Source organism: Carettochelys insculpta, chromosome 6 (genome assembly GCF_033958435.1).
Source record: "Carettochelys insculpta isolate YL-2023 chromosome 6, ASM3395843v1, whole genome shotgun sequence".
NCBI classification, from domain to species: domain Eukaryota; kingdom Metazoa; phylum Chordata; order Testudines; family Carettochelyidae; genus Carettochelys; species Carettochelys insculpta.
The window spans coordinates 93,508,057-93,534,915 of NC_134142.1; the positions used below are offsets into that span (position 1 = coordinate 93,508,057).

Genomic DNA, 26,859 nt, shown 5'->3' on the forward strand with positions numbered 1-26,859 from the left:
GATTATATTCTCAAGGATCTATAATACTTTTTACAGATGTTCTTGAACACAAAAATGAAAAAGTAACTTAACATTAAATATTTTCCGATGACTTCTAACAAGCTGTAAAATTGTTCATTTCCTACTATACTTTTTAATGTCCCTTTTTAATATACTAAGACATTCTTGGTATATTTCAGTGATATTTCTGAAGCTATGAGCACATACAGGTCTTGTAAGTCTCACAATTTTAGAAAAAATGAAATTTCCTCAAGCCTGAAATTCAATGCACGAGTCTTCATCCATTTTGTTATATCTGTTTTTTTCTTAAAATTAGTATTTTACATAAAAAGGTATAACCTACCAGCAAAAGATAGATAAGAAATGCCACTCTTAGCAAAACATTTTTCACTTGGCATGAAAGCCTTACAAAGAGATAAATACAGCTGCAATTTTACAGACTGTCACCCTTGTAACAGCATACAAAGAGGACAATATACCTGAAAACCAGAAAATTCACTACAAAATATAATTTATCGTGTTTTTGGTAACTTGTTTGCAAGCAGAGCAAGAGCACAAATTGCTATAGAAAAAATGTGATTAGCAGAAAGGCATCATGGTTGGGCCTGTTCTTAAATACTTTGTCCCAGTTTCTTACATGTCAAAATTTAAGTTATTTCTCCAGTTGTGAAAATAGCATTTCAACGAGTCCACTCACTCAGTATGGAAGAGACTGTTGCTATTCTCCTCAAACACACCAACATCAAGGTAAGCAGGAAAGGTAGAAAGCTATAGAAAGTCCTCATCTCCCCCAGCAATTATAAAAGCAGTCTGGTTATACAGTTGCCTAATCTTACCTTGCAGCTAATCATCAGCAGAAACTAGAGCCCTAAAATTAACATCTTCAACATGAAAACTTATGACAAATATTAGTCTATTTATCATTTAATTCAATGAGTGTATTCCAATTTATACATAATTTTCCCCTTCAGAATCAATACTATTGAGTTACAGTAATCAAATCATGTTTTAATGGAATGCCATTTTCCAAAGCCAAGTTAATGGAAAAAAATTTAGCATACAAAATCATATTGTCTAGGTAGAATAAATGGGTATAATGATTTTTCTGACTACCCTAACTGAGATTCTTATTCAGTAGTTTGCTGAGGATGGCATCATAGTATGGGCTGAACACCATCTTGTTATAGTTGACAAGCCGAATATACTTGACAGCGATTTCTTCCATCTCTTTTTGAATAGGGCCTAATCCCCCAGGAATAGCAGGCAACGATTTCCGATTACCAGAAGTCAGATAGCTCTCTAAAAATGTCTGGATTCGAGAATCTGGGGGGGGAAAGGAAAAAAAAAAAAAAAGGACTAAGAAGCCTTTATAAAAAACAAAGCATGAAGCCTTCTTCTATGGAGTGTGGTACCACCACCACCCCACCCCCCCAAAAAAAAGAAAAAAGGTCAGCATACCCTTTGTTACCTACTTAAATCCAGAAATTCCTCAGAGCATTATGTTCTACTGTCTGAAAAATTCAATTTCAAATAACTACAACTTCAGGCAGTAGACTTGTTGAAGTGTGTATGTATGCATGCATATATCTGGGCAGCTAAGGAAAGATCCAAGTTTACAAATTATCTTAGAATTCCTACACCTGAAACTTGGGCAACTACATTTGAAAATTCTGACTTGATTTTCACAGCTCCTGAGCTACCCAAGAGATCAAGGTAAGGCACTCAACTTCAACAGGTGCCTCACCATACATCATAAGTAACTGTTATTCAATAATAAGAACATAAGAATGGCCACACTGGGTCAGACCAAAGATTCATCTAGCCTAGTATCCCATCTTCTGACAGTGGTCAGTGCCACATGCCCCAGAAGGGGGGAACAGAATAAAACAGGTAATCATCAAGTGACCCCACTCTTGTCATCCATTGGCAGCCTCTGACAAGTTGAGGCTAGGGACACCATTTCTACCCACCCTGGCTAACAGCCACTGACAGACCAAACCTCCATGACTTTATCTAGTTCTCTTTTGCACCTTGTTGAAGTCCTGGTCTTAAATATCCTCTGGCAAGGAGTTCCACAGACCTACCATGTGCTGCATGAAGGAAAAACTTCCTTCTGTTAGTTTTAAACCTGCAACCCATTACTGTCATTTGGTGTTTATTTGTTCCCACAATGTAAGAACTAGGAAATTACTTTTCTTTATTCACTTTTTTCATATCTGTCATGATTTTACAGACCTCTATCATAGCTCCTCTTAGTCTCCTCTTTTCTAAGCTGAAAAGACCCAGCCTTTTTAATCTTTCTTCATATGGCACCCATTTCAAAGCCCCAATAATTTTTGTTGCTCTTTCTTGAACCTCTTCCAATGCCAATATACCTTTTTTGAGATGAGGCAACCACATCCACACACAGTATTCATGAATTTATATAGAGGCAGTAAGACATTCTCCAACAATAACTTATTTAAATGAATAAATATTAAAATCACACAAAACAGGTCATTCAACAAGTTTACAGTAAAAAAAAAAATGTTTGAGAACACAGCATGTACACATCAAGATTACCTATCAATTTGCACACGGTGTTGTCAGGGTTTGCCAATGCTTGGATCTGTCCTTTAAGCGCAGCCCCTCTTTGAGGTGGGAAAGGCGTGGATCCATGTTGGGAAAGACAGCTACTAATTTCAGCACAGATCATCTCACCAACAGTAGACAAAGATTCACTCAGGTTAAAGGAGCTAGAAATAACATGAGGGAGAAAGCCACAGCTTATGGATTGTTTCTTAGTTGTTTATTTCAACTCTTTACAATCAGTACAGTTATAATGATTTGAACTGCTGTTAGATTAACAAATATTTGTTCCATAGCAGGGCATGTGGCAGTCATCCTAAACCTAGAAGGGTGCGGTCTACACTTGCATTCCTCTTTTAAAAGAGGTATGCAAATGGTGTGAATTTGCATATTCTAATTTCAAAGAAGAAAGCCAGTGTAGACACTGCTCTTTCAAAAGTAAACCCCATCTTTGAAAGAATCCTTCTTTCCATTAAATAAATTATTTTCAAAAGAACAGTATCTACAGCGGCTTTCTTCTTTCGAAAGAAGCTCTTTCTAAATTAAAATATGCAAATGAGTAGCCAAATACGCAAATTACACCTCATTTGCATTTTCAATTTACTTCATTTGCATACCTCTTTCGAAAGAGGAATGCAAGTGTAGACGCACCCGAGGTGTTTTCACACAGGTGTAGAACAAACAACTTTATGAAGAATGAAGGGAGCCTGATCCAAGCTATGAACCACGGTTAGCTGCCAACATAAGGCTGAGGGCTTGGTAGAAGATGTCTTCACATGAAAAACAACAATGACAACAAAAGGAATGTTTGGCACAGGATACAGGAGTGAAGAAAGGAATAAGGTGTTTAAATTCTTGAAGAAAAAACAGCTAGACTTGAATTCTTCCATGGGTGAAAGAATTCTAATCGCTTGGTCCTTTTAGTTTCTTGAAGGTAAGAGACAATAGAAGGCCATGCAATCAATACTCACAAGGATCACAACAAAATTAAGCTACCGTGCACCACTTACAATGTTGAACACAGTAGAGCTGAAAACTACTTGATAAGAGTCAGATACTCACGGGAGGTGCATTCCCACCAACAACACCTTTATAATGGTTTTGATTTTGCCAGCAAACTCTGGCAGATTGGAAAGTGCTGCACCTGCTACATTGAAAGTGACCAGGAGGATTGCACCAATCAAGATGAGCTGTTCTAGCTCCAGCTGCATTTCCTGAAAGCGAGTCTGGTCCATTAACAACGTCTGCAAAAGAGAGCAAAATTAAATTGCTGGTCTAACAAAGTACAGCAAAAATGAAGTTGTGAAGCCCAGTAACAAAGATGGTTCTGAAAACTGGATTTCTGTAGTACACTGACTTCAAAATAGTAACAGTACAGGTTGAACTTCTCTCATCCAAAACCCTCAGGATCTGACCTGTGTTGGACGAGAGAATTTGCCAGATGATAGGAGGTGAATATTTTCTAGCACATTACAAAACACTTCCACTGCCTTCTAGGCTCTTAGACATTTGAGGTCTAAGCAGCTGCACAGAACACTGACAGCAGGACTGGTGGCTGTAAACAAACTTTATGGGACCACAGGAAATTCGACCACATACATGATAAGTGGTGGTATGGCTAACTAAAATCATGCCAGATTATGGAGTTTGCCAGATGAGAGTGTTCCAGATTAGAAAGGTTCAACCTGTATTCCATTGTTTGAAGGATGGACCAGTGGTACCAAATTCACATCCAGAATCCAATAAGGGGTGTGTCACAAGCAGAGTGCTTGGAACCCAAAAGAGCAAAAAAGTTACTCACCGTTGTATCTATTTTTCCAAGATGGGTTGCTCTCATCTATTTGAGTTAGGTGTGTGCACATGCATGCCTGTTGGAAAGCTTTTCCCTAGCAACTACCAGTGGGGTCAGCTGGAGAGCCCCCTACTGTGGCGCCTTTGTGGAACCAATATATGACCCTTCTGACCCAACTCCCCCTCAGTTCTTTCTTGCTGGCCACTCTGGGAAGGAGGATAGGGTTTGAATAGATGTGAGCAACCCATCTCAAAGAAAAACAGTTATAATACCAAGTAACCATATTTTCCTCTTCAAGTGCTTGCTCGTATCTATTTGAGTTAGGTGATTCCCAAACCAAACCCAGGAGGAGGGGTCAGAGTCAAAACGTGTCTGACTCAAGAACAGCAGCCCCAAAGGATGCGTCCTGTCTAGACTGCCACACAATAGCACAGTGAGATGTAAATGTGTACAGAGGACCATGTCGCAGCTCGACAGATTTTCTGGACAGGCACATGCACCAAGAAGGAAGTTGAGGCGGCCTGAGCTCACACAGAGTACGCCATAAGAAGGTAACCTTAGCAATGTCATAGCACGTCCATATACAGGATGTGATCCAGGAAGGATGCGCTGCAACGAAACTGGAAACCACTTCATGTGATCGGCAATGGCCACAAAGAGCTGCGAGGTCTTGCGGAAGGGCTTGGTGTAGTCAATACAGAAGGCAAAGTACCTGCCCCACATCCAGACAGTACAGCTGCTGCTCCCGCTGGGAGTCATGATGTCATCACTAGTTATCAATCCAAATGATTTCTGCTACAAATCACCAAAATCAATATCGAAAAATGAAATATAAGTTAAGTCTTCTCTTAAATACTTACTTCTGGGAAAGGCCTGTGCACATGATCCCACTTAAGCAGCTTAAGGTATGCACGACTCTGTACAGCAGCAGGACACAATACAGGAACTACACTAGAAGCAGCTCCAACCCCAGGGGATGAAGGTGGATTTTTACACCTCAATTTGGCAAGGTCATCTAATGCTTCTTGCAGCCACTCGGTGACAAAGTCTAGAGAATCTGAGGGAGAGTGTTTTGGTAAGAATCTGCCCCCCATCCCCTGAATAATTTTCAAATACCACGAGCATACTCTCTTAATACCCACGGAACTAGGTACCACAATGCATTTCATTTACTTTATGATTCAGAAATTCTGGAGGATACCAAAACAGATTGAACACAGGAACCTCCTGAAGAGAAACCACAAGTTACACTGGCAATACTATGAGCTAGTATGTTGAAGCTGATTTATAGTGTCATATCTCATATTGATATCCTGGATCTGAGTCTGGTTTTTGTCTTTTAATGCAGAATTGTTCCAGTCTTTTTTTTTTTTTAAATAAATCTAGGACCGGAAAGAAGTATCACTATATTAATTATGGAGCAATATAACAGAACTACTGATTTCAATATGGATTTTAGTAGGTTATTTTGTATGTGTGATCTCAATATGCAATTCAGAGGAAGAAAAAGTCATACTTGGCTGTTTCTCAAAAATCTTCTGAAACTTCTCTCTTTCATATTCAACAGATTGTTGCATTAAATGTGGCCTAATGCTACTGACAGCAAAGTTAGCCATGTCCATTTTCATTAAGTCTAATACAGAGAAAATTGCTCTGAAAAAGAAAAAAGGTGACGTTAGTTTTTCAAGCAGGGCTGCACACATTTAAAATGTACACTTTGCAATGACTTACTTAGCACAAATTGTCCAAAGGAATGAGCTATTAAGAACACTAAACATGCATGCTAATTATTTACACAGAGCTTGAAGTCTGGGAAAAAAAGACGTGGTAATGAGGCTTATTCCCCTGTAAAAAAAATGGAGAATGCAGAAGAGGCCTTTTCGCCAATCAGTTCTCTTAGAACATAGGCCATCACATGCTCAATTTAAGAAAGACTTGAGTCATCAGGTTAATATGAGGCGTATCACCATACATGTATTTACTGTGTCCTCTGTCAAGCTGTGCATTTATTCTCTGAAACAGAGCTAACTGAGTGAAAGGACCATGGAAGAAATAACTTTTAGTGTCTAATTACACATAAGCAACATTTCCATTCTCTAGAAAGGTATTCTCCTCTAAGAAGATCCTTACTATTGGAGACTACAAAGTCAGGAAATGCTTTAATTGACTCAATATTCTACTGATGACCATTAAGAAAAAAACTGTTGAGAGACTGCAAAAATTTAAGTCAGACAGTAACAAAACAGAAAATGACATCAAATATATCCAGTCTCTATACGCTTCTCACTTATGACACCCGTAATGTATTATTTTATTACGCATGAGAAACGAGAAAGAGAAGTAGAGGGAGGAATTGGCTGGAGGAACACTTATTTTCTAAATTAAAAATACCAGCAGAAAACAAAAGTGAAAAAAGTCACACTTTTTCCTAAATCACTCCCCCAACATCCAGAGAAAGTTTCACTTATTGATACGTGTTATTTCATGGGTTTTCAAGAAGTCCACCAGAACCAAGAGGATCTTTGCTAATAGCTGCTGGAATTTTTTTCCCCTCCCTCCCCTAGTCTGCTTGCTTTATATATTTGTAGATAGAAATTTTAGCTAGCAGACTGTATATGCCACATACCTGCACAAGTAAAATTCAGACTGTTAACAAGGGCCTACAAGCAAACCTGAAATTAAGTGAACCACAGTGATTCCTTGAAATTTGTCACTGTCCTTTCAGTACCTGAATAGCGGGACTATTTCATGAATGTCTTTCAGTTTTTTAATTTCCTCATCTCTAGCTGGAGCACAAAGGGTCCCCATCATTCCAATGACAAATTCTGCCAGCTTAGAAATGTCCAGGGCACCATTCTCTGCCTCCTGCTTTATCAGATCCAGATCTAGAACTTCTGTAATCTGGTTTCTTAATCTAGTATGACCAGGCAATAGGAAAGACAGAAGAGCCTGAAAGAAAACAGTTTTCATTGTATTAGTTTTTCACATCAAATATTAATTTACCATCTCACAAAGGAACTGAATAATGGTCTGAATTAACAAACACCTCTGTAATGCACTTCAGTGACAGATGACATCTTATAGTTTTTCAAAACCAAAGGCCACAAAAATTACACTGTCTTTTAAAATCTGTTTTCCAACAATCTACGCAATACTGACGTTATTTAGATTGTAAATTCTTCGGGGCGGAGATATTTTTTCCTGGTGGTGGAAAAGAGGACGCACACACCAGGGATGTTACAGAGTGAGTAATCTGGTAGCCAAGTAACCAAAATTTCTCTGTTACTCAGTTAACTACCTCCCTTCCCCTCTGCTCTGCATTAAGAGGCTGAGCTGGTACACAGGCTTTCCTGAGGCTAGCCTCCTGGTGAGCCCAGTGTCCTGATTGTTGATGGGACCTGGAGCTTCTTTATTACCCTCTTCCATTGATTATCTGTATGTCTGTCTTTGAGCCAGCATTCTTTATGGGGGCTGCTGGCCCCAACTGAGGCTCTCTCGTGACAACATTTACCTAATAAAACATCTGCCCTCCCTAACTCTTCAGAGTCCTTCCTGGTCCCTCCACATAACTGTTTTCCCCTGCAAAATAATCCTCCCTCCCTCACACTTTGCTAGTATCCTCATATCACATGACTTTGTTTCCTGCTCTGCTCCACTCACCAAGTATGGTATTCTGCCATGGCTGTACAACAACTGTGTGCATATAGTTGTGTATTCATGTGTGTGATTTCTGTAAATTACTTCTGATGTCCCATATTCTTACCTCTTTAATCTCCCCCACAAGTTTAATTGAATGATCATATGTTGGTGGATCTTCACTTAACTGGGCTTCCAGACAATCCCAAAAAGCTTTATGCACAATCTCTTTTACAGTTTTCTCTAGGCTGAAACAAAACAAAAGGCCCTTAAAAACATCCAGGGAGTGATACTTCTAAAAGCAAAGTAATCTATAAATAGAGGACAAATCACAAAATCATAATTTATTCAATGGTCACATGAACACCATCACTGTTTCTTAGCAATACCTAAGCATGTAACTTCCTAGAAACGGTGCAGACCCATAGCGCAAAATTTGAAAGCAGATTGTAACGGCAGTGAGGCAACCATTTGCTCTAAAAGGAGCCTAAATGTATACCCACAATCTATGGCAGCAGTGTTTCAGTCTAGACACTAACCATGCCAACAGAAGGGGTTCTGCCACAGGTGTAAAAGCAATCCACCTCCCGGAGAATCAGCAGCTAGGTTGACAGAAGAATTCTTCCATTAGCCTAGCACTATTTACACAGGGACTTACATTGCCTCAGAGATGAGGATTTATCACACACCCAACCAACATAATTAATTTGCTAAATTTTCTAGCATAGAAGAGGCCTAAGAGCCAACCTTAGAGAGTTACAAATGAAGAGGATGTTAAAGAATCTAGAAGAATAAAATAGTGGTGCTGGAATGAAGCGTAAAAAGCTAAGAAGCCCATTAAAATGATTTCATGCAAATGCCCCCAAAATGATCTGCACATTTTATTCTTTACATGAAGACAACGGACATTAATGGCTATTTATTTCTATCAGAAACCATCTTACCTGCCTTCTGGTAATTCAGATGGTTTAATCTGGAAGCTTCCATTGACTACAATTTCATGCGCCAATGCCATATTGGAAACTCCTTTTGCTGTTTCCATCAGTTCTTCTATCGACACATGGCAAGGGGGACTATCTGTAATATCAGTATCCGAGTATTCCTTCAAAAGCTGAAAATAAGATCCCTCTCCACCCTTCTGGGCCCTTACCACACATCAGCCAACATAAAAGGAATGCAGAGCCAACAGACAAGTCAAGCTAAGGTTTATCAAGCTGTTTCCTGTATTAAATCCCTCCTAAAACACACACCTCTTCTTTTAGGGTTATAGCATCAAATTCTACCCATACCGATAGGGAAAAATCACTTCTACAAAATATACAAAAAATATTGTGGGGCCATCAAGCTGCATACACAACCTCACCATTCAGTTCTGGAGATTTCCACTACATTAATCATGTACAACTGGAGTATACATTTTTCAAGGCATGGAAGGATCTCATATTCCAAAATATCCGTAAAGGTCTTATAACACCATCAACACTCTGCAAGAGAACAGCTAGTTATCCCTTCTCTACTTCCAGTGGAAGCAGCAACCTCCTTGTCCTCCTCTCCTGAAACCAGGATCTTGCTGTTCCCAACTTGCTAATGATTTAAAGATCTAACCAGTGTGCTAATGCCACAGATCTTCACTTTCCATTCACCTCTGTATACTCAATGGTATACCCGTTGCTCCGTGTCTCAGAGCACAGCAAGGCTTGGATTTGGAGTGGCATGAGCATCACTATGCACTGGAAAGTGCACACATGAAGAAGAGGGAGCAGTATAGCAGGACACCACATGCCAAGTAGGCTCAGCTTTTATTAGGTAAGTAAAGGAAGGAGGATACTAGTTATAGAAAGCTGAGAGGTGGATGGTCAGTGGGGGTAAAGCCAAGCCTTGAGAAGAGCACCAGTTCCCCACACATACTGGGAACTGGTGCTCCAATTTGTCCTGAAATAGGGCTTAACATACCAGTAGGCCAGGGCTGACACTGCTGTGATAAAGAATGGGCCTCTGCATTAGCAGCATGTAGCAGTAAGTGTAGTGATGATGATACAATCAGCAACTATTTAGGGAGTAATGCTGAACCCACTGAAATCAAATGGAGTTTTTCTGTTGTCCTTAGGAACAGGATTCCCTTAAATGGCACTTGTAGTATTGATGATGTCAGTGCTAGCAACAGAGAGACAAAGGAAGCCTGCAAAAATCTATTCTGAGTAATAAAACATTCACTTTCCAAAAAGTGAGAAGAAGAGAGCTCTTCTCTGGTCCAGTCATCTATGAGACTGGACCAGAGCTTTAGTGCCATAAGATGAAGACAGATCTAGCCAGCTGCCCAGGAAGAAAAACGGGGAAGATTAAAAAATACTGAAAGCAAGGATCGGTTGCCCTGTCACCCTGTGATTGGAACCAAAATGACAGAATTTTCACAATCTTGGCAAACATATTATACATATTAAACACACTGACACAGACTTCCCATAATAAAAATAATACCTCCTTATCCATACTAATTACACACTGAAGTTTTTTTAGACTAACAGGTTTATGAGATTGGGTTTATGCTGGCAGCAACCTACTACGTGAAACAGACCTCTCATAAAGAAGCCCTTCCCCAATTAGGTGCTATACAGAAGTGTCATTTATTTAATAAAGAATTACCTGTGTCACTTTGTAATGAACACCTCTTCAGTTCACCCAGCACTCTATACACTTGCATATTACTGTCTATGGTTTGATCCTGCCCAATGCCTGTGGGCAGTAGTGGAAGGTCTCAGCTGATGGGTAGACAGGCATTGCACAGAGCCTGCATTTAGATCAAAGTGCTTTTGCCTGATTCCCAAATTAGTTTTTACTTCTGCTGTTAGGCGGGAATAAGAAGGAAGCCCACAGCTAAAGAATGCTCTTAAGCTCATCTCTTCAGGTACACATATTCCTGACCTTAGTACCTTCTCCTCCCAGCACTCATGACTTGTTACCGCTCAATGCTGCGACAATTCTTGATTTGTGATTTTTCTCATATCCACTGCAGGAACATGATGGACTTTCTGCAGGGCATCTTGGAATATCAGTGCTTCCAGCACAAATCCCATAAAGAACGTCTCCTCTCCTTGACAAAGCCCCACACACACCAGTAACCAAAAACTCATAAGAAAATTGATTGTATTCAATGCCTCAAGTCATAACGGTTGCCAAGCTTTCAAAAATACTATCCGGGCCACTTCTGCTTTTTAGCCATCATCAGAACATAAACCCAGGACAATTCCCATTTGCTTTTTTCATTTGTTTTACTTATAGAGGTTTGCTAGTCCTATCAGACCTGGCAGTCATAACTAGATCCTACATTAAAAACAGCATCAAACTGGAAAGGTCATATTCTGGCAATAACTTTCAACACAACATGATGGCCCAGCAAGAATGTTTGCCACTGTCCTAGAACATCACCACTGAAAAATGCTTCAAGCACCATTTAAAGCTCATTAATTTTCAGACTTCAGATATGCTTTGCAGACTGGATGAACCTTAAGCTGATACACACCTACATCTGACCTCTTTCAGGGAGGAGGCAGGGTTCCTGCTGGGCTGCCGTGGGGCTGCATGTGTCTGTGTCCAAAGAAAGGGACTTTCCCTGTTCCAGCAAATTCTCTTGTTTGGGACCTGTCTGGTCCCAACCATGCTGGATCAGGAAGGTGCAAACTATTTCCACTGAAGTCAGATGACTGAAGTTACTAAGCTGCATAAGTAGGACAGGCGATACATGCATGCACATGATACATACATGGAATGTGCCACTGTACTGATTCTGGCTCACACCAATGGCAGGCGCAAAGGGCTGAAATTTATTTTCTGTGACTTCCTTCCCCTCTCCCTTATGGGCATTTAGGCACAAGCAGACCTTATGACCACAGGATTTCCATCCATATTTGCCTGTGCACTTTTGGCAGCAATAGCAGTTAAAGCATCAAAGGGACAGCTGTGTTACTTTGCATCCACAAAAACAATGAGAAGTCCTATGGCACCTTACAGACGAACAGATTTTTTGGAGCATAAGCTTTCAGGGGCAAAGACGAAGTGGGTCTTTGCCCACAAAAGCTTATGTCCCCAAAAATCTGTTAGTCTCTAATGTACCACTGGACTTCCCATTGCAGTAGTGGTTAAAGTAGATGTAGATTTCACGTAGTAGAGGAGATAAATGAGACTATTTCAAAAGTTCACAGGAGCCTCTATCTAACTACAAAAGCACTAACACGCTCCCCAACAAAAACACAGCACCAGAATGATTGCAAGTAACCTGAATGCTGCTCCTTGCGGGCAACAGGAACTGCTAAAGGAGGACACACCGAGCTCTTTTCCCTACCACAAAGAGGCTAATTAGATGCATAGTGTACCTCAGAGACCCTGCTAGTTTGGGACCTAAGTTTGGATCCCTGTACTTTGCAAAAATCAGCCTCATACGGAAGCTATTATTTAGAAAATGACAAACGGCCAAATTTTTAAGCCCTTACTCATGAGAAATTCCATTTAAATGAGAGTTTTGCTACCATAAGGATTTGGCCCAACAAATAAAAAGGAATAACTTCTCTAGAAGCTGGGGGTGGTGATTTTATGATGGAAGGAAAGCCAGACAGGGTGGCAATACCCCAAGGCTGCTGAGCCCCTTCTGCTCACATTGACTTTAATAAGGATAGCAGGCACTAGTTTAAGGATCAGGGTCTAAATAATCCAGAGCAGTAAAAGTATGAGTTGATAACGGAAGTAGAAGACCTCTTCCAGTGATCACTTTCACTTCTGGAAGTTACTTCCTATAACTAACCGGAATGCATCACCATCCTATTTTGGGGAAGAAATACATCTCTGGTTTTTATTCTCTTACTATTGCCTACACTTTTGTTTTAAACAGATTTGCTTACATTGAGTTGTGTTGTATCTGTGTGGACTTGAGGCACTTTGTCGTATCCTTTTTCTCATGGACTTATCCAGGTTATTCAAGCTGTCCTCTTGGGTATCCTCAGAATCACTTGATTCTTCTCCACTTGTATGTGGAATACCAGAATCCTGAGACATTTTCAATCCCTTTTTCTTTTTTAAGGAAAGAAAAAAAAACAAACACACACACATAGAACAGAACTGAATGGATACACTCTTCCCATGCTTGGGGGAAAAAAAAAAAAAGCAGAATTCCCTATACAGTTACAGATAAATCAGAGATGCTCTCTTTCCTGATTTTTCAAATGTTCAGAACAAGGAAATCACTTCAATGCAGTTATTATTTACTCACTGGCTTCCATCCTATGATGTATACGATGGAAAAAAATCTGTTTTGTTCTTTTAAAGTTGCTAAAGAGTAATTGAATTTTAAAATATATATTAAGAGAAGAGAGACCTTTGAAACAGTTATATGTACATAAGCTAGTTGGATTTTGAAATGAAATAAAAGAAAAGCACATTTTAAACCTATTATTTTTCATATTATCCCTACTAAGGAGTTTAATGAAGTGTTTTGCCCGTATTTTCCAGAACTGTAGCCAAATGCCACGTTGACTTATTATCAGAACCCAACACAATACACCTGAAGACAATGGGATCCATCTGTAGATAGTGAGGTAAAATCAAGACAGAATGAGATCCCAAATTTTAATTTCATGAAATAGGCATGCTTTACCCACATAAGAAAGTTAGAAGGATTAAATATCAAAACCCCACTGATTTAACCACCATCCAGTAACTGTGGAGATTACAAGGCTGGATTTTGCAGCACATCACATCACATACACTTTAGAATATTGCCTTGTTATGGTGCAAAAATGGCATTTGTAAAATATTTTGCTCAATTCAATAACTTTACTTGAACTATTTCGCTCTCTCTCTCTCTCACACACACACCCTTCTCTGAACGATGCAATTTGCATGTCCTCATTTTAAAGAATCTGCTATACATTAAGTCATTGTTCACTGGTTATGGCTTCAGGAAATAACTAACACCTACCAGTTAAATGGAAAAAGCTAAAAATATTTTTAAAATATATATCACTTCATTGCTCAGAAATCAAAGGCCCACATTCTCCCCAACCTTCCATTTCACAGAATAGGCTCTGCATAAAACTAGAGAAAACTTACTTTTTTCACTTAATATCCCTGGACCACAGGCTGCCACAGATGAAAGTCAGACTGCCAACAACAGAAACCATCTCAGGAGCATCTCAATGCTATTAAAGGCAAACTGGAGCACAGGCCTGTGTGGATGAGAATGTAGGAGGAAGAAACAGGGAACACAAGAAGCTTCTCTGAGTTTTTATACAACAATTACAAGACCGAACCTGGTGCATCCTACTTCGTTCATGTGAGAGGTAGGAACAGGAAAACTCAATGAGTTCATGAAATATTTTGTTAATAGTAAAGCACCCCATTATGCAAGGTATACACAATCATGTAGGAAAAGACAGTCCCCTGCCCCAAAGAGCTTACAATCTAAACTGCCATGACAAACAAAGCATTGTATTATTATTCCCATTTTACAAATGGGAAAATGAAGCACAGAAAGGTTAACTTGTGCAAGACCACACAAGAAGCCTATGGCAGAACCAGTAACTTGAACCCAACTCACCCATGTTCCAGTGAAGTCTTAGGCTGAGTCTATACTACGAGCTAAAATTGACTTTACTTAAATCGTTTTTAAACACTGGGCTTTATAAATTTGATTTTGAACATCCTCACCTTCCCACAAGCTCCCCACAAAATCGACTTACTGCTGCCACACACAAGTCACCAAAATCAACTGCTGCAGCAGTGTACTGTGGGAACCTATCCCACAGTTCCCTGAGTCCCATAGCATTCTGTATATTTTCACCTGCACAGCATGGAAAAAAAAATGCCTCACAAGTGGCTGTGGGCATCTGACAATATCTGCCTACATTTAATTTTCCTCATACCCCTGCCATGTTAACCAAACATCCCTTTTTCCAGGTGGAATCCGGCTTGCCTGTATGAGAGATGTGCTTTTTATAAGTGAGGGAAAGGAGGGGTAGTAAAGCTAATAGAAAGGTTAGAAATAAGATTTCTGGCTTCCCAACCAACAGGTTTTCAAAATGGGATGCAAAAGCACTGGAGCACATGCTTGATCTTAAGTGGGAAGGATCGATCATATGAACTGAGGGGACTCCTAACATCAGCAGGGCCAAAAGCCAGTGCGGGCTCAGGGGAAAGGCTTGGATCTGGATTTAGACCTCCTAGCAAAGAAGATCCTCAGATCAAGAATTTTGTCTCAAAGGCCAGCCACTCTAGTGAGTGTGCGTGAACAGCAGAGCTACAAGCTTCTGTGAAAACACCCTGCACTCACTCCTTTCCAGCCAGTGTTCCACATGGCACACCAGGAGGGAGCCCGAGACTCCCTGGGCCCTCAAGGAATCATCTGGAGGGGTCTCAGGATGGAGCCACCCCAGTGCACAAGGAGGCAGGTCCCTCCTGGACTGGGCCCAAGGTACAGATCCTCCTGGACCTGTGTGGCAAGAAGGAGCTACTCCAAGACTCCAAAGTGCAGTGCCGTAACGCCCAAGCCTACACTGGATGGTCACCACCCTGGTGGAACAAGGCCACCCCCTGCTGCAGCATGGAGGAGGTCCAGGAGAAGGTGAAGGAGCTCCAGCAGGGCTACATCTGGGCCCAGGATTCTGTGCCTGACACTACGGGGCAGGACCCACCACCTGGACCTGGGTTTAGAACTTCTGGCCAAGGAGATCCTCAGAACAAGAATATTAATCCTTGCACCCACTCCAAAATCTGGAAGTGTATGTGTGAGTAGTAGACACGGGTATTACACTGGAGCCGTGTCTACACGTGCACGCTACTTCTAAGTAGCGGCACTAACTTCGAAATAGCGCCCGTCACGGCTACACGCGCCGGGCGCTATTTTGAAGTTAACTTCAACGTTAGGCGGTGAGACGTTGAAGTCGCTAACCCCATGAGGGGATAGGAATAGCGCCCTACTTCGACGTTCAACGTCGAAGTAGGGACCGTGTAGTCGTTGCATGTCCCGCAACTTCGAAATAGCGGGGTCCGCCATGGCGGCCATCAGCTGAGGGGTTGAGAGATGCTCTCTCTCCAGCCCCTGCGCGGCTCTATGGTCACCGTGGGCAGCAGCCCTTAGCCCAGGGCTTCTGCGGCAGCTGGGGATCCATGCTGCAGGCACAGGGTCTGCAACCAGTTGTAGGCTCTGTGTATCTTGTGTTGTTTAGTGCAACTGTGTCTGGGAGGGGCCCTTTAAGGGAGCGGCTTGCTGTTGAGTCTGCCCTGTGACCCTGTCTGCAGCTGTGCCTGGCACCCTTATTTCGATGTGTGCTACTTTGGCGTGTAGACGTTCCCTTGCAGTGCCTATTTCGATGTGGTGCCGCGCAACGTCAAAGTTGAACATCGACGTTGCCAGTCCTGGAGGACGTGTAGACGTTATTCATCGAAGTAGCCTATTTCGATGTTGCTACATCGAAATTCGATGTTGGCTTCACATGTAGACGTAGCCTGAAAGTGCAACGGATCTTCAAATTAGTTATGGCTCTGTTGGTTACTGCAAGCCTTGCTTGGAGAACTGTGGTAACTGTAGAGCTACTACATTGCCTGTAATGGGCTTTGGATCAAACCCACACAAAAATTTGGTCTCAAAGGACAGTCACTCTAGGGACAAAGCTTTTTCTTCTGTTGACCAAAAAGACCTCCAGATGCCCCAGGGGACACAGTGTCCACAGTAATCAGTGCTCTATGGTGCCTGCCTCTGGCCCTTCTTAAAGCCACTGGGAGCCCAGGCAACCCTGTGGCAGGACCCACTACCTGCCCTTATGCCCAGTAGGCCCCGAGAAAAGTTATATTTAGATCTCCTGGCAAAGAAGATCCTCAGAGCAATAATTTGCACCTTTGTACCTAATCCATAACCTAGAAGCGTACATCTAAGTACACACGGCGTTATGCTCAATGTCTGTCCTATCGACTTCTGATGGCACTTCCTGTACCTACAGGTAACAGGGAACCAGGGGTTAATTACGGAGAGTGAGCCTGAGAAACAGCTACCACTTTGGACTGAGTACACTTTAAATCCTCTAACAAGGATCCACTGGAGGGCAAGGCTGGTCCCAGCCCCTGCCTCTCAGCACCTGATGGTCTTTAGCCAGGCACCGAGTATTAGGCACCAAGGAAGACTTCCCCCAGTAGCTGCCAATGCCGGGATATCTCACCGGTTGGAGACTTCCCCGGGGCGGTTGCAAGACCTCAAAATATCTCAGCCACCAGAGACTTTACGTGGGCAGCTGCCTGACCCTGGAAATCGTAGGTGCTGAGGGAGACTATTCCTGGGTGGCTCCAGGACCTTCACTGCGTGCAAGCTGCCTGGCAGCATGTTCAGCACTTCCTTTTATTAGTTGGGGATCAAGCAATGGGATGCAGCTGGGTGCAGGAGAGTTCCAGACTGCATGGCACCTCTCAGGGAGGGAATGGGGGAGGGGAAGGACAAAATGTAAATAGCTGAAAAGCAGTTTCTCATCCTATCATACAAGCGCAACCCCCACCTACAGCCTACCACCCACGTGGTGCCAGGGGAGGTGGAGTGGGAAGAGGGGCCAGCGGCTGGTGCCAGGCAGCACAGAAAAAAAGGACAGCTAGCAGAGGTAGACACAGAACCCACAGCCACGCTACTAGCAAAGAAAGAAAAAGATTTTTCAGCCTCTCACACAAACAAGACGTTACGGTAAACCTTTGATTTCACGGACCCCAACTTAGTGGGCTTTGGGAACTATGCACGTCTGTTGCCCCCATCCCTGTTGTTCCTGAAGTCTGCTTAATCAGGGCCCATAAAATACTAACTCTGCCCCACCCCGCAAAAACGTATGTTAGGGACTTACGCAGAGCGGGCACATGGCAGCTCTGGCAGTAGCTCCTCCAAGCTGCGATGAAGGCTCCAGCCACAGCAGGGGCTCCAACTGCCTCCAGTGGCCAAGCTGGAGTCTCCAGCCACAGCTTCGGTGGCCGGGGCAAAGTCTTCAGCCACTGCAGGGCCCCAGCCACGAGTCCAGCAGCCCCAGCTGCGGCAGAGGCTCCAGCCACAATGGCAGGCTCCGGCAGCTCCTCCATCAGCAGCAGTGGTTTCAGCTCCAGCAGAGGTAAGTGGCCGGCATTTTGGGGGCAAGGAGAGGACTGGGGAAGCCTGACAGGGGTGGGTGGGAAGTAAACCCTCAGATTTAATGGATGTTTGTGTTTAACAGACACCCCCTCCCGCCATTAGTCCATTAAATGAAGAGTCTACTGTAGAGCCACAGAATTCCAAGTGCCGAATTGAAACAGCCTTCCTGTTCCCAAATTCCTGCACGCTGAGAGCAGCGCAGATGGAAGAGGCCAGAATGGAGAACTGTGGGGCACGCACGGTACATCTCTGGAGGCTAATGAATTCGATTTAAAGACGTGGTGCTTCCTCACCATCCTCATTCGGAATTTTAGGTTCAACCTGAACGCTATACCCGTCAGGTTCCGCAATATTATGATATTGATATTATGTCCATTTTAGTGCTCCATAAATCAAGCTAATGGAAGTTACAGGGAAGACAGGCACTTTGTAAAATTAGGCTAAGTGCCTTAAAATCTGTATTATCTCGTAGTGTAGACACAGTCTTCGAGAGAGAAAACCAGGCAAGCCCCAATCTAAGTTTTTCCCTAAATTGCGGACTCTCTCTGCATCACAAATCTCATCATTACAGCCATACACCCTCCACATACAAGACTCCATCCAGGGCAAACATACCAGTGAGCAGAAGCCACATCATGATGTCCCAGAATCAATCTAATACTCAACTAGGCAAGTCATATGTCCCAGCCAAAGAACATGTTCCTGTAATCTGTATGGGACCTGCAGCCAAACTCCTTGCCCCATAGCATGCAAGGGATAAACTAAGCTCTTTCCAACAGTACAGCAGCAGGTTACACTGAATGATGAAGCAATTAGGAGGGAAAGTCTGAGGACCAAAAAGATCTAGAAGAGGCGTACAGTGATGGATGCTGTACAAAAACCCAAGTTGGATAAGGTAGATTTTGTAAAAACAAATGGAAGGGAAAAAAATGAAACCAATTTCAATTTACTTTTATTGGAAAACAGTGCCAACACAAAATTTCCCCAAACATTAAACAGATTGGATTGTTTGTATCCACCCATCCATATAATGTAGTTTTCCCTGCAATCCCACCCAGCTGCTTCCTTTGAAAAATGGATTCCCCAGAAATTCTGAACCTGAAGGGCAAGCATGGCTGTATTAAAATCCATTTTTTAAATAGCATCACTACAATATATTCATGCATCACAGTCATTAATGAATTTAAACCTCTCAGCCCCTGAGAAGGCGAGAAATATTATTTTTATGTTATGATAGAGAAAATGAGGCACAGAATGGATTCAGTGACTTACTCAACTCTACACAGCAGATCACTGCCAAATCCTACTCTATAGCCCAACTTAGTAGAACAGATGCAAGCCAAGTGGGGAGGCGAGAAATTTCGTAAGGCGGATGCAACACTATTGACTACTGTGTCTCAGGCTCATCCATCTCATTAAAAATGTTGAAATGTTACTGTGTATTCACATTTATATACCTATTAATAATGATTTTACTTTCTACAAACTTATTTTCTTACAGCAACAAAGGGTCCTATGGCACCTTACAGACTAACAGAAAAGTTTTGAGCATGAGCTTTCGTGAGCAAAGACTCACTTCATCAGATGCTGGTCATGGAAATCTGCAGGGACAGATATAAATAAGCCAGATCAAGGATGGGAATAACAAGGTTAGCTCAGTCAGGAAGGATGAGGCTTACTACCAGCAGTTGATCTGGAGGTCTGAACACCAAGGGAGGGGAAGCTGCTTTTGTATTTAGCCAGCCATTCACGGTCTTTGTTTAATCCTGAGCTGAGGGTGTCGAATTTGCAGATGAATTATAGCTCAGCAATTTCTCTTTGGAGTCTGGTCTTGAAATTACATGTGCCAAAAGCACTTTTGCCAGCAGCATTCTGTCTCTCAGCCATGAGGCATAACACTGCTATCGACAGATTTTGTCAACAAAAAAGGCTGTGTGGATGCTCTGGGGGACCTTCTCTTGACAGGCAGGGCATCCAGAACAAAGGGCAGCCCTGTCTGCTGTGCTTCCAGGCGCCTGTTGGAGAGAGCAGCCAGGCAGTCCAGCCGCTCTGTCGGTGCTTTTCCGACTGGCTTTTGTGTGCAGCCACACTCTGCTGACAGAAGTTTTGCTGGGAAATCTCTTCTGAGAGTGACTTCTGTCAATAGATTGCTGCAGTGTAACCAGAGCCATTTTGTCCTTTGAAACAGTACTTGTCAGACCATTACAAATTAGACACTAACCTATTTTCACTAGATTGTTACCATTGTCTATTTGACTGTATCTAGAACAACTCCTATTTGCACTGGTCAAATAAGCTAAACAATGCCTCTTCTGAATAAGCTAGATGCATTTTTTTGTAAATTAATTAATTTGTTCAATTAAATGAGGGGAGCTTGTTTCATTGGACTTTTCCTCACCTTTTGAGCAAAAATAGAAATATAATTTTTAAACATTAAATTTCTTAAGAACAGTATTTTGCACAGACATGGCTCATTTTATCCAACCACCTCAAACTGTCCCAAAAATATTAACAATATTCAGTAAGCATTGCTAAACTCCTACAAGATATTATTTCCAGTTTTTATAAATGGGGGTACTAAATCACATATATTTAGATCCCATGTGAGCTCTGGGATTTGTTCACGTATAGCTCATGGAGACTTCAGTATGAAAATCATGAATCAAGACACCATCTAGGCCGAGCATCTTGACTTCTCACCTAGACAGATACCGGGGTGGGCAATAATTTTTGATGGGGGAACCACTCCAAGAATTTGTAGGTGCAGTCTTCTATGGTATGAAAGAAGGAGGTTCAAGGTCTGGTTTCCACCCTCCTCAGTTCCCTTCTACACCCATCCTCCATCCCAGGTCAACTCAGGACATCATATTATGGAACTGGGTGGAAGAACTAATAAAATAAGGTAAATGTTAATGTCTTCTATATGCCTATTTTGCCTTAGCAGGCTAGTGCCTGTAGTTCCCTGGCTTCTTAAATAAAGTCAACAGTAGTGCTCTCTACAGGTTGAAGCTCTCTAATCTGGCACTCTCATCAGGCAACATCCAGCATGATTTTAGCTAGCCAGATATCCACTTATCGTGGGTGAATAGTAACAGAGAAGGAGCCATGTTAGTCTATATCCTATCAAAACAAAAAGGAAGTCAAGTAGCACTTTAAAGACTAACAAAATAATTTATTAGGTGAGCTTTGGTGGGACAGGTCTGAAGAAGTGGGTGTGTCCCACCAAAGCTCACCTAATAAATTATTCTGTTCATCTTTAAAGTGCTACTTGACTGCTTTTTTGTCTTGAGTATGGCCAAGTTTCCCATGGCCCCATAAAATTTGTTTACTGCCACCAGTGCTGGCTCACAGTGTTGTGTGCTGTTATTTGGCTATGCTGTTGGAGTTCACCTAACATATTAAGACATACCCTGGGGTAATCTGTCCACACTACTACTACTACCATTTTGCTAATGGTTCCTTATCAGCCCCGTTGGACGACAGGATTTCGGAATGAGGGAGGCAAATCAAGACACGCAGCAGGATGGCAAGAATCCGAGGCTTGAGCCACAGCCCTGCTGCTCAGCTCTCACACCACACGCTTTTACCCCACCACCTGTGCGGCCCAAGCGAAAGAAGGGAAGGCTGGAGGAAGCTGGGCCTACCCCTTGGGCTGACTCAGCACTGCGGCAGCGACCACAGTTGCTCCTCGCGGGGAGGGGCTCGGGGGCCTTTCTGCAGACCTGGAGCGCAGCCGGGCAGCCACAAACCCCGCCGGGGCTTTCCATGGAGGCAGCCCCAGCAGCAGGGAGGCGAGACAGACCTGGCCCCGGTTCCCCCTACCGCCTGACACACACCGGCAGGCGGCTCCAGCCTGTGACCCGGCCGGGAGTCGCTCCAGCCCCTCGCTTACCTGGGAGGCGGCGGGCTGGGAGCGCCTTGGCACCAGCCGCCACACTGACTCCCCGGGAGCGGCCCCGGCTCCCTCGCCGCAAAGCCGGGTCCGCTGCTCCCTCCGGGCTACGACCCGCGGGGGCTGCGCAGACGTCCGAGCGCCGCTGCGTCTGCGCGCCGGCAAACCGGGGCCAAGGCAGCTGCGCCGCCGCCGTGGCGGCTCTCGCGGGAGGGCGCAGCCAGCCGAGGAGGGGAGCGCGGGTCAGTCGGCCGCCCGGCCCGCAGCCCCATCTGCTGGCGTGGGGACGTGACCCCCTCCTCTCCCGCCAGCTTCAGCCCGGGGTGGGGTGAGCCGAGCCTCCGCCCCACGGGCCGGCCGCAGCCCCCGGCCGCTTCCTCAGCGGCAGCCCGGAGCCCCGCCGAGCCCCCAGAGAGCACGTGTCAGAAGTCGGTAGGGGTCTGCCCCCCCCGCCCAATCGCCTCAGTTCCTGCAGGAGGGGTGACAAGCCGGGCAGGAGCAGAGACCCCCCACCCCACAACGTCCCCGGGCCTGCGCTGGTTTTGCCCGTACACCTGTGTCTGTTGTAAGCATCACCACACCCGCCGCTTTCCCTCCCCTCGCATCACACCGGCATTCTCCCCTCGTCAAGGCACCTCTGCTTGCAGGCGTCCAGCCAGCAAAACAGAAGGAGCCTGTGTTTGCAGCCGGTGGGAGCAGGCTCCCTTCCAAGCAACCTAACCAATGCCCCTCTATTTCCTCTGTTAAAAACTGATCTCTTCCTGGTCTAAGGGCATAATTTCCATGATAGATTGACTACAGATTATTTGATTGTGGAGAGGCCTTACAATAAACATTAAAACCCTGATGGTTTCAGGGTAGGTTCTCTTTTTTACCTATATCCCACCCTACTCCATGCCTAACAAAGGTTTGCCTGGAAACATAGGATTAGGGTAGAAAAGAATTGTAGCAGTGAGAAAGTTAGACTTATTACAGCATTCAAATTATAAAGCTTTGTGAGGTGTGGACACAGAAGACTTACCGCTGTCTAGTCCCTTGTGGATATGTGGCCTTGGCATAGCAGGCTCTCCTCATCTCATGCTGCCACCCCACACTGGTCTTCCTCTTCTCCAGAAATGGCCCTGCAGTGAGGTCATTGTAGCAGTCCCCACCCTTCACGGTGGGATAACAAGAGTCCAACAAACAAGAATCCAGCATCATAAAATCAGATTGTCATTATCTGACTCTAGAGTCCATGGTTCCTTACAGCTTTCATGAGTGCCTATCCCCTTATAGCAGAGGTCTTCCAACCATGTTCCCTTGCAGCGGGGTAGGGAAATGTAGGCAGAACTCCTCTAGTCCAGGGACCCCTTATTTATCAGGCAAGGGCTGTTGATTCAGACCTGCCCGTTACCTCCCCGGACTTTTTGCTACCTCAGTCGGACAGCAGTGTTCCTACAACCCCTTTCTAGGGCCAATGTGTACCTGTATTCTTCTCAGGTACCACAGCCTCTCAAGATCCACATTTCTTTCTTGACAGGGCTTAGCCAGGCTCCACCCCAGCATTCCCTAACAAATCCCAACTGAAAAATATAAAAAGACACTAACATGTCCTCCAAGAGCTTGACTTTTCAGCTCACTTTTCTCCTATTCCAACACCACATCTGGAAGAAAAACAGTTATGAAACAGGTAAGTGTTTTTTTCTTTCTTCAAGTACTTGCTCACACCCATTCCACATCAGATGACTCCCAGGCAGTCTCAATAGAGGTGGACAGGAGTTAGCACCTATTGCACCTTCCTGGGTTCACTTCCAGGCATAGATGTTGCATGGTTGGAGGGATGCAATGATGGGGTGCAGGAAGCAACCATGGACCAGCAACAGAAGGACTCAGCAGTACCAACTAAGGTGCTACTGTGACGTTGGACGTCTGCGCAGCCCCCGCGGGTCGTAGTGACCACTCCATTGTGCCCACATCAAGGTGACTTGAGACTTTTCTTGCTTGAATTTTGACTGGACTCTGCTGGCAAGTGGAATGGGATGGGTTGGAATGTGTACATCAAGCATGACCAGGATAGGAGAAAAGCACCTACAAGAGTACCATTGTAAACACCCAGCAGGGAGCAAAACTAATGGTATTTCCAGTTCTGCCTCATGGAGAGCAGGTCCAGTTGGGCAGTTCTCTACCTCTAGGAAAGCATATGAGCCACCTCAAGGTGGAGTGACCCCTCCAGAGTAAGAAAAGGATTTGATAAGGCAATATGCTAGTGTTATTTTTATGCTGGGGGAAGAGAAAGGACCCCAGGAGGACCACATGGTGGATGCAGAACTCCTGGGGATGTGGTGCCTCTTGACAAGAGATCTGATGAGCGCACTGCTGTTTACTTGTTGATGTAAAGCATTGAGTCCATGTTACCTGAAAATGTTCAAACCACCCAGCCAGCCAACTGCAGGAAGAACACTGCATGCTAGGTGAACTCTGACATTTATGTGCAATGCCAGCTCTGGAGACCATGTACCTTGTAACCGCAGGATGCCAAGATGTGCCCCCAACTGAGGTCCAAGGCATCAGATATCAGTGACGCTGATGGGTGCAGGTAGTTGAATGGAACTCCATCTAGGACTGTTCTGGGATCAATCTGCCACTCAAAGAAAACACAGTTACTTCTTCTGTAACTGGTATTCTTTGAGATGTGTTGCTCATGTGCATTCCACAACTCACCCCACTTCTTCACTGTCAGAGTTTTGGGTAAGAAGGAACTGAGGGTGAGGGGAGCTAGCAGTGCCCCTTATACTTTGCCATAAAGGTGCCACTCCAGGGGTAGCAGAGCTAGTGCCTTATAAATACTGCCAAGGGAAAAAGCTTATGGGACAGGGTGTATGTTTGCCACATGCACCCAACATGAACAAACACTTGAAGAAAAATTGCACAATATTAATATTGCTTGAACAAAGTGAGCCTTGTCAACTTCCTATCAAAGCTTTTTCAAAATTAACATTTACCTCTTTGTAACTTTTCCTTTTTATGTCACCCTTTAAAAAGGGAAAACCAACATTCCTTTTTCTCAAATAGGTTTGATTCCAAAGATTAGAAAACTTAAAGGGGTTGTGGGAGGAAGGGTAGGGAGTCTTGGACCCTACTACTTCACATGTACAGTTTGTTTTTGTCAGAATTCAGTAAGGTGGCTTCAGTACTCAATTCACCTGACCCCTACCCCACCAAACCAAAGCACACCTGCATGGAAAATGCAGATAAGTATGAAATAGCCATTCCTTGCATACAAAGCTATATGGAATTAGTGGGGATCACTGCCTATGCACAATGCTTATCCTGATTTCCATTGTATATGTAATTCTGGAGAAGGAGAAAGCAACAGTCGTATTACAGAAAAGATTATGTAATGTTTGCATAGAGGTGTCATAGGTGCTCCTTATTTAGTATTCCAGTAAACATAGCAATGCGCATTTGAGAATAAGGGTATACTTCCACTCTTCAAAATAAGGCATTTTATGGGCCTCTTCAAAACCAGGCAGCTGAATGATCCCTTTCATAATAATCTGATTTTCAGCCATTACAAGGACCAGTTCAATGAACTACCGTATAGTAAACCCTTGAGTTACACGGGGTTGCATTCTTGCAACCTCCAGGTAACTTCAATTTTCACAAGTTGGCCGGGGGTAGGAGGGTAGGGAGACTAGGCTTCAGCCTGTTTCCTGGCTCCCCTGGGCTTGTAGGAACCAGGGGGCAGCCTGGGTCCTGGCTCCCCACTGCTTACAGGGCCCAGAAAGGTAGCCAGCTCATAGCTAGTCAGTTTCTTGGTTGTGCCAGCACAGAACAGCCAGGAACCAGGCTGCCACTTGGTTCCCAGCTCCCCTCCGCTTGCTACCAGGGCTGGTCAGTTTCCTGCTTCTCCCTGCCTTCTTCCAGTGGTGCAGTTGTCAGCCTGACAGCCAAACTGGAGGGGAAGGCAGGGAGGAAAAGCTTGCCTATGTGCCTGCAGCTGTGAGTGACCAGGCAAGCCAAAAGCCCTTTCTCTCTGCCTTCCCCCAACCACATGGCTGTCAGCCTGACAGCCACACTACTGGTGGAAGAGGCTACAGAGCCGCCTCAAGTTGTGCTTAACCCACATAAAAAATGAGTTTCACGCAACTTGAAGCCACATTTTGAGGGTTTACTGTATTTTAAACATGGTATGTGATGAATTCTATCATTTACAGCTGTTAGTTCAATCTGTCTTTAAAGTAGGTATCTAATTAAATTTGCTTTCACCATCCTTACTCTGTGGTATTAAATGATAGACAGTTTCTCAGTTATACTGTTCCACACTAATAAAGACTGACAGCAATATTGCAATTCAATCTAGAGTTACTGTAGGACAGGTATGCCTGGATTAAACTACGATTCAAGGCCAAAAACATTACCGGGGGGAGAAGTCTCAAAAGACCCAAACCAGTTCTAGAGAGCCAGAAGCAAATATTTCTGCTAAGTGGCTAGCTTTCCATTGTCCCAGGACTTTGTCAATGTCTGAAGAAAGTAATATGAAAAATAATATTGGAGTCCAGGATTTTGGGCTTCAGGTTTCACTGCCATCGGAAAGGCTCTCACCATGGCAACAAAAATCTAAAGACATGGACTCAAACTGTTCCATAAACATATATGTTTCTTTATAAAAAGCAACTGAAGCCCCATATTATAACAAAAGCCTGGTTATCTGGTACCTGGACACCAGGCACATTTGCCTACCCAGCTTTTGGAGGGGAGGGAGAAAAGGGGCTTGTACTGTAGCTGAATTTGATTACTTGTAAATTCCACTCAGCTTCAAAACAATTTTATTGTGATGAATACAAAAAC

The 26,859-nt window shown here is 43.7% G+C and overlaps 1 protein-coding gene across 1 annotated transcript; it reads right to left on the minus strand.

Annotated features, from left to right (window-relative positions):
- Positions 1-286: 286 nt before the first annotated feature.
- On the minus strand, positions 287-22,297 carry TCP11L1 (t-complex 11 like 1). The gene is made up of 11 exons (XM_074997631.1): positions 22,030-22,297; positions 14,096-14,211; positions 12,889-13,057; positions 8,941-9,073; positions 8,124-8,244; positions 7,089-7,309; positions 5,877-6,013; positions 5,221-5,417; positions 3,631-3,812; positions 2,563-2,735; positions 287-1,323 (listed from the first exon to the last, which is right to left on the minus strand). Exons 3-11 carry the CDS (start codon positions 13,040-13,042, stop codon positions 1,115-1,117), a joined length of 1,527 nt encoding a protein of 508 aa, XP_074853732.1. The 5' UTR covers positions 13,043-13,057; positions 14,096-14,211; positions 22,030-22,297; the 3' UTR covers positions 287-1,114.
- Between the last annotated feature and the right edge of the window lie 4,562 nt (positions 22,298-26,859).

Coding starts and splice junctions, on each gene's coding strand:
- TCP11L1 (XM_074997631.1), bottom strand. CDS start 13,042: ATGTCTCAGGATTCTGGTATTCCACATACAAGTGGAGAAGAATCAAGT. Junction 9,074..12,888: donor CAGATACAACACAACTCAAT/GTAAGCAAATCT, acceptor CTGATATTACAG/ATAGTCCCCCTTGCCATGTG. Junction 6,014..7,088: donor GAAATAGTCCCGCTATTCAG/GTACTGAAAGGA, acceptor TTTCTTTTTCAG/AGCAATTTTCTCTGTATTAG.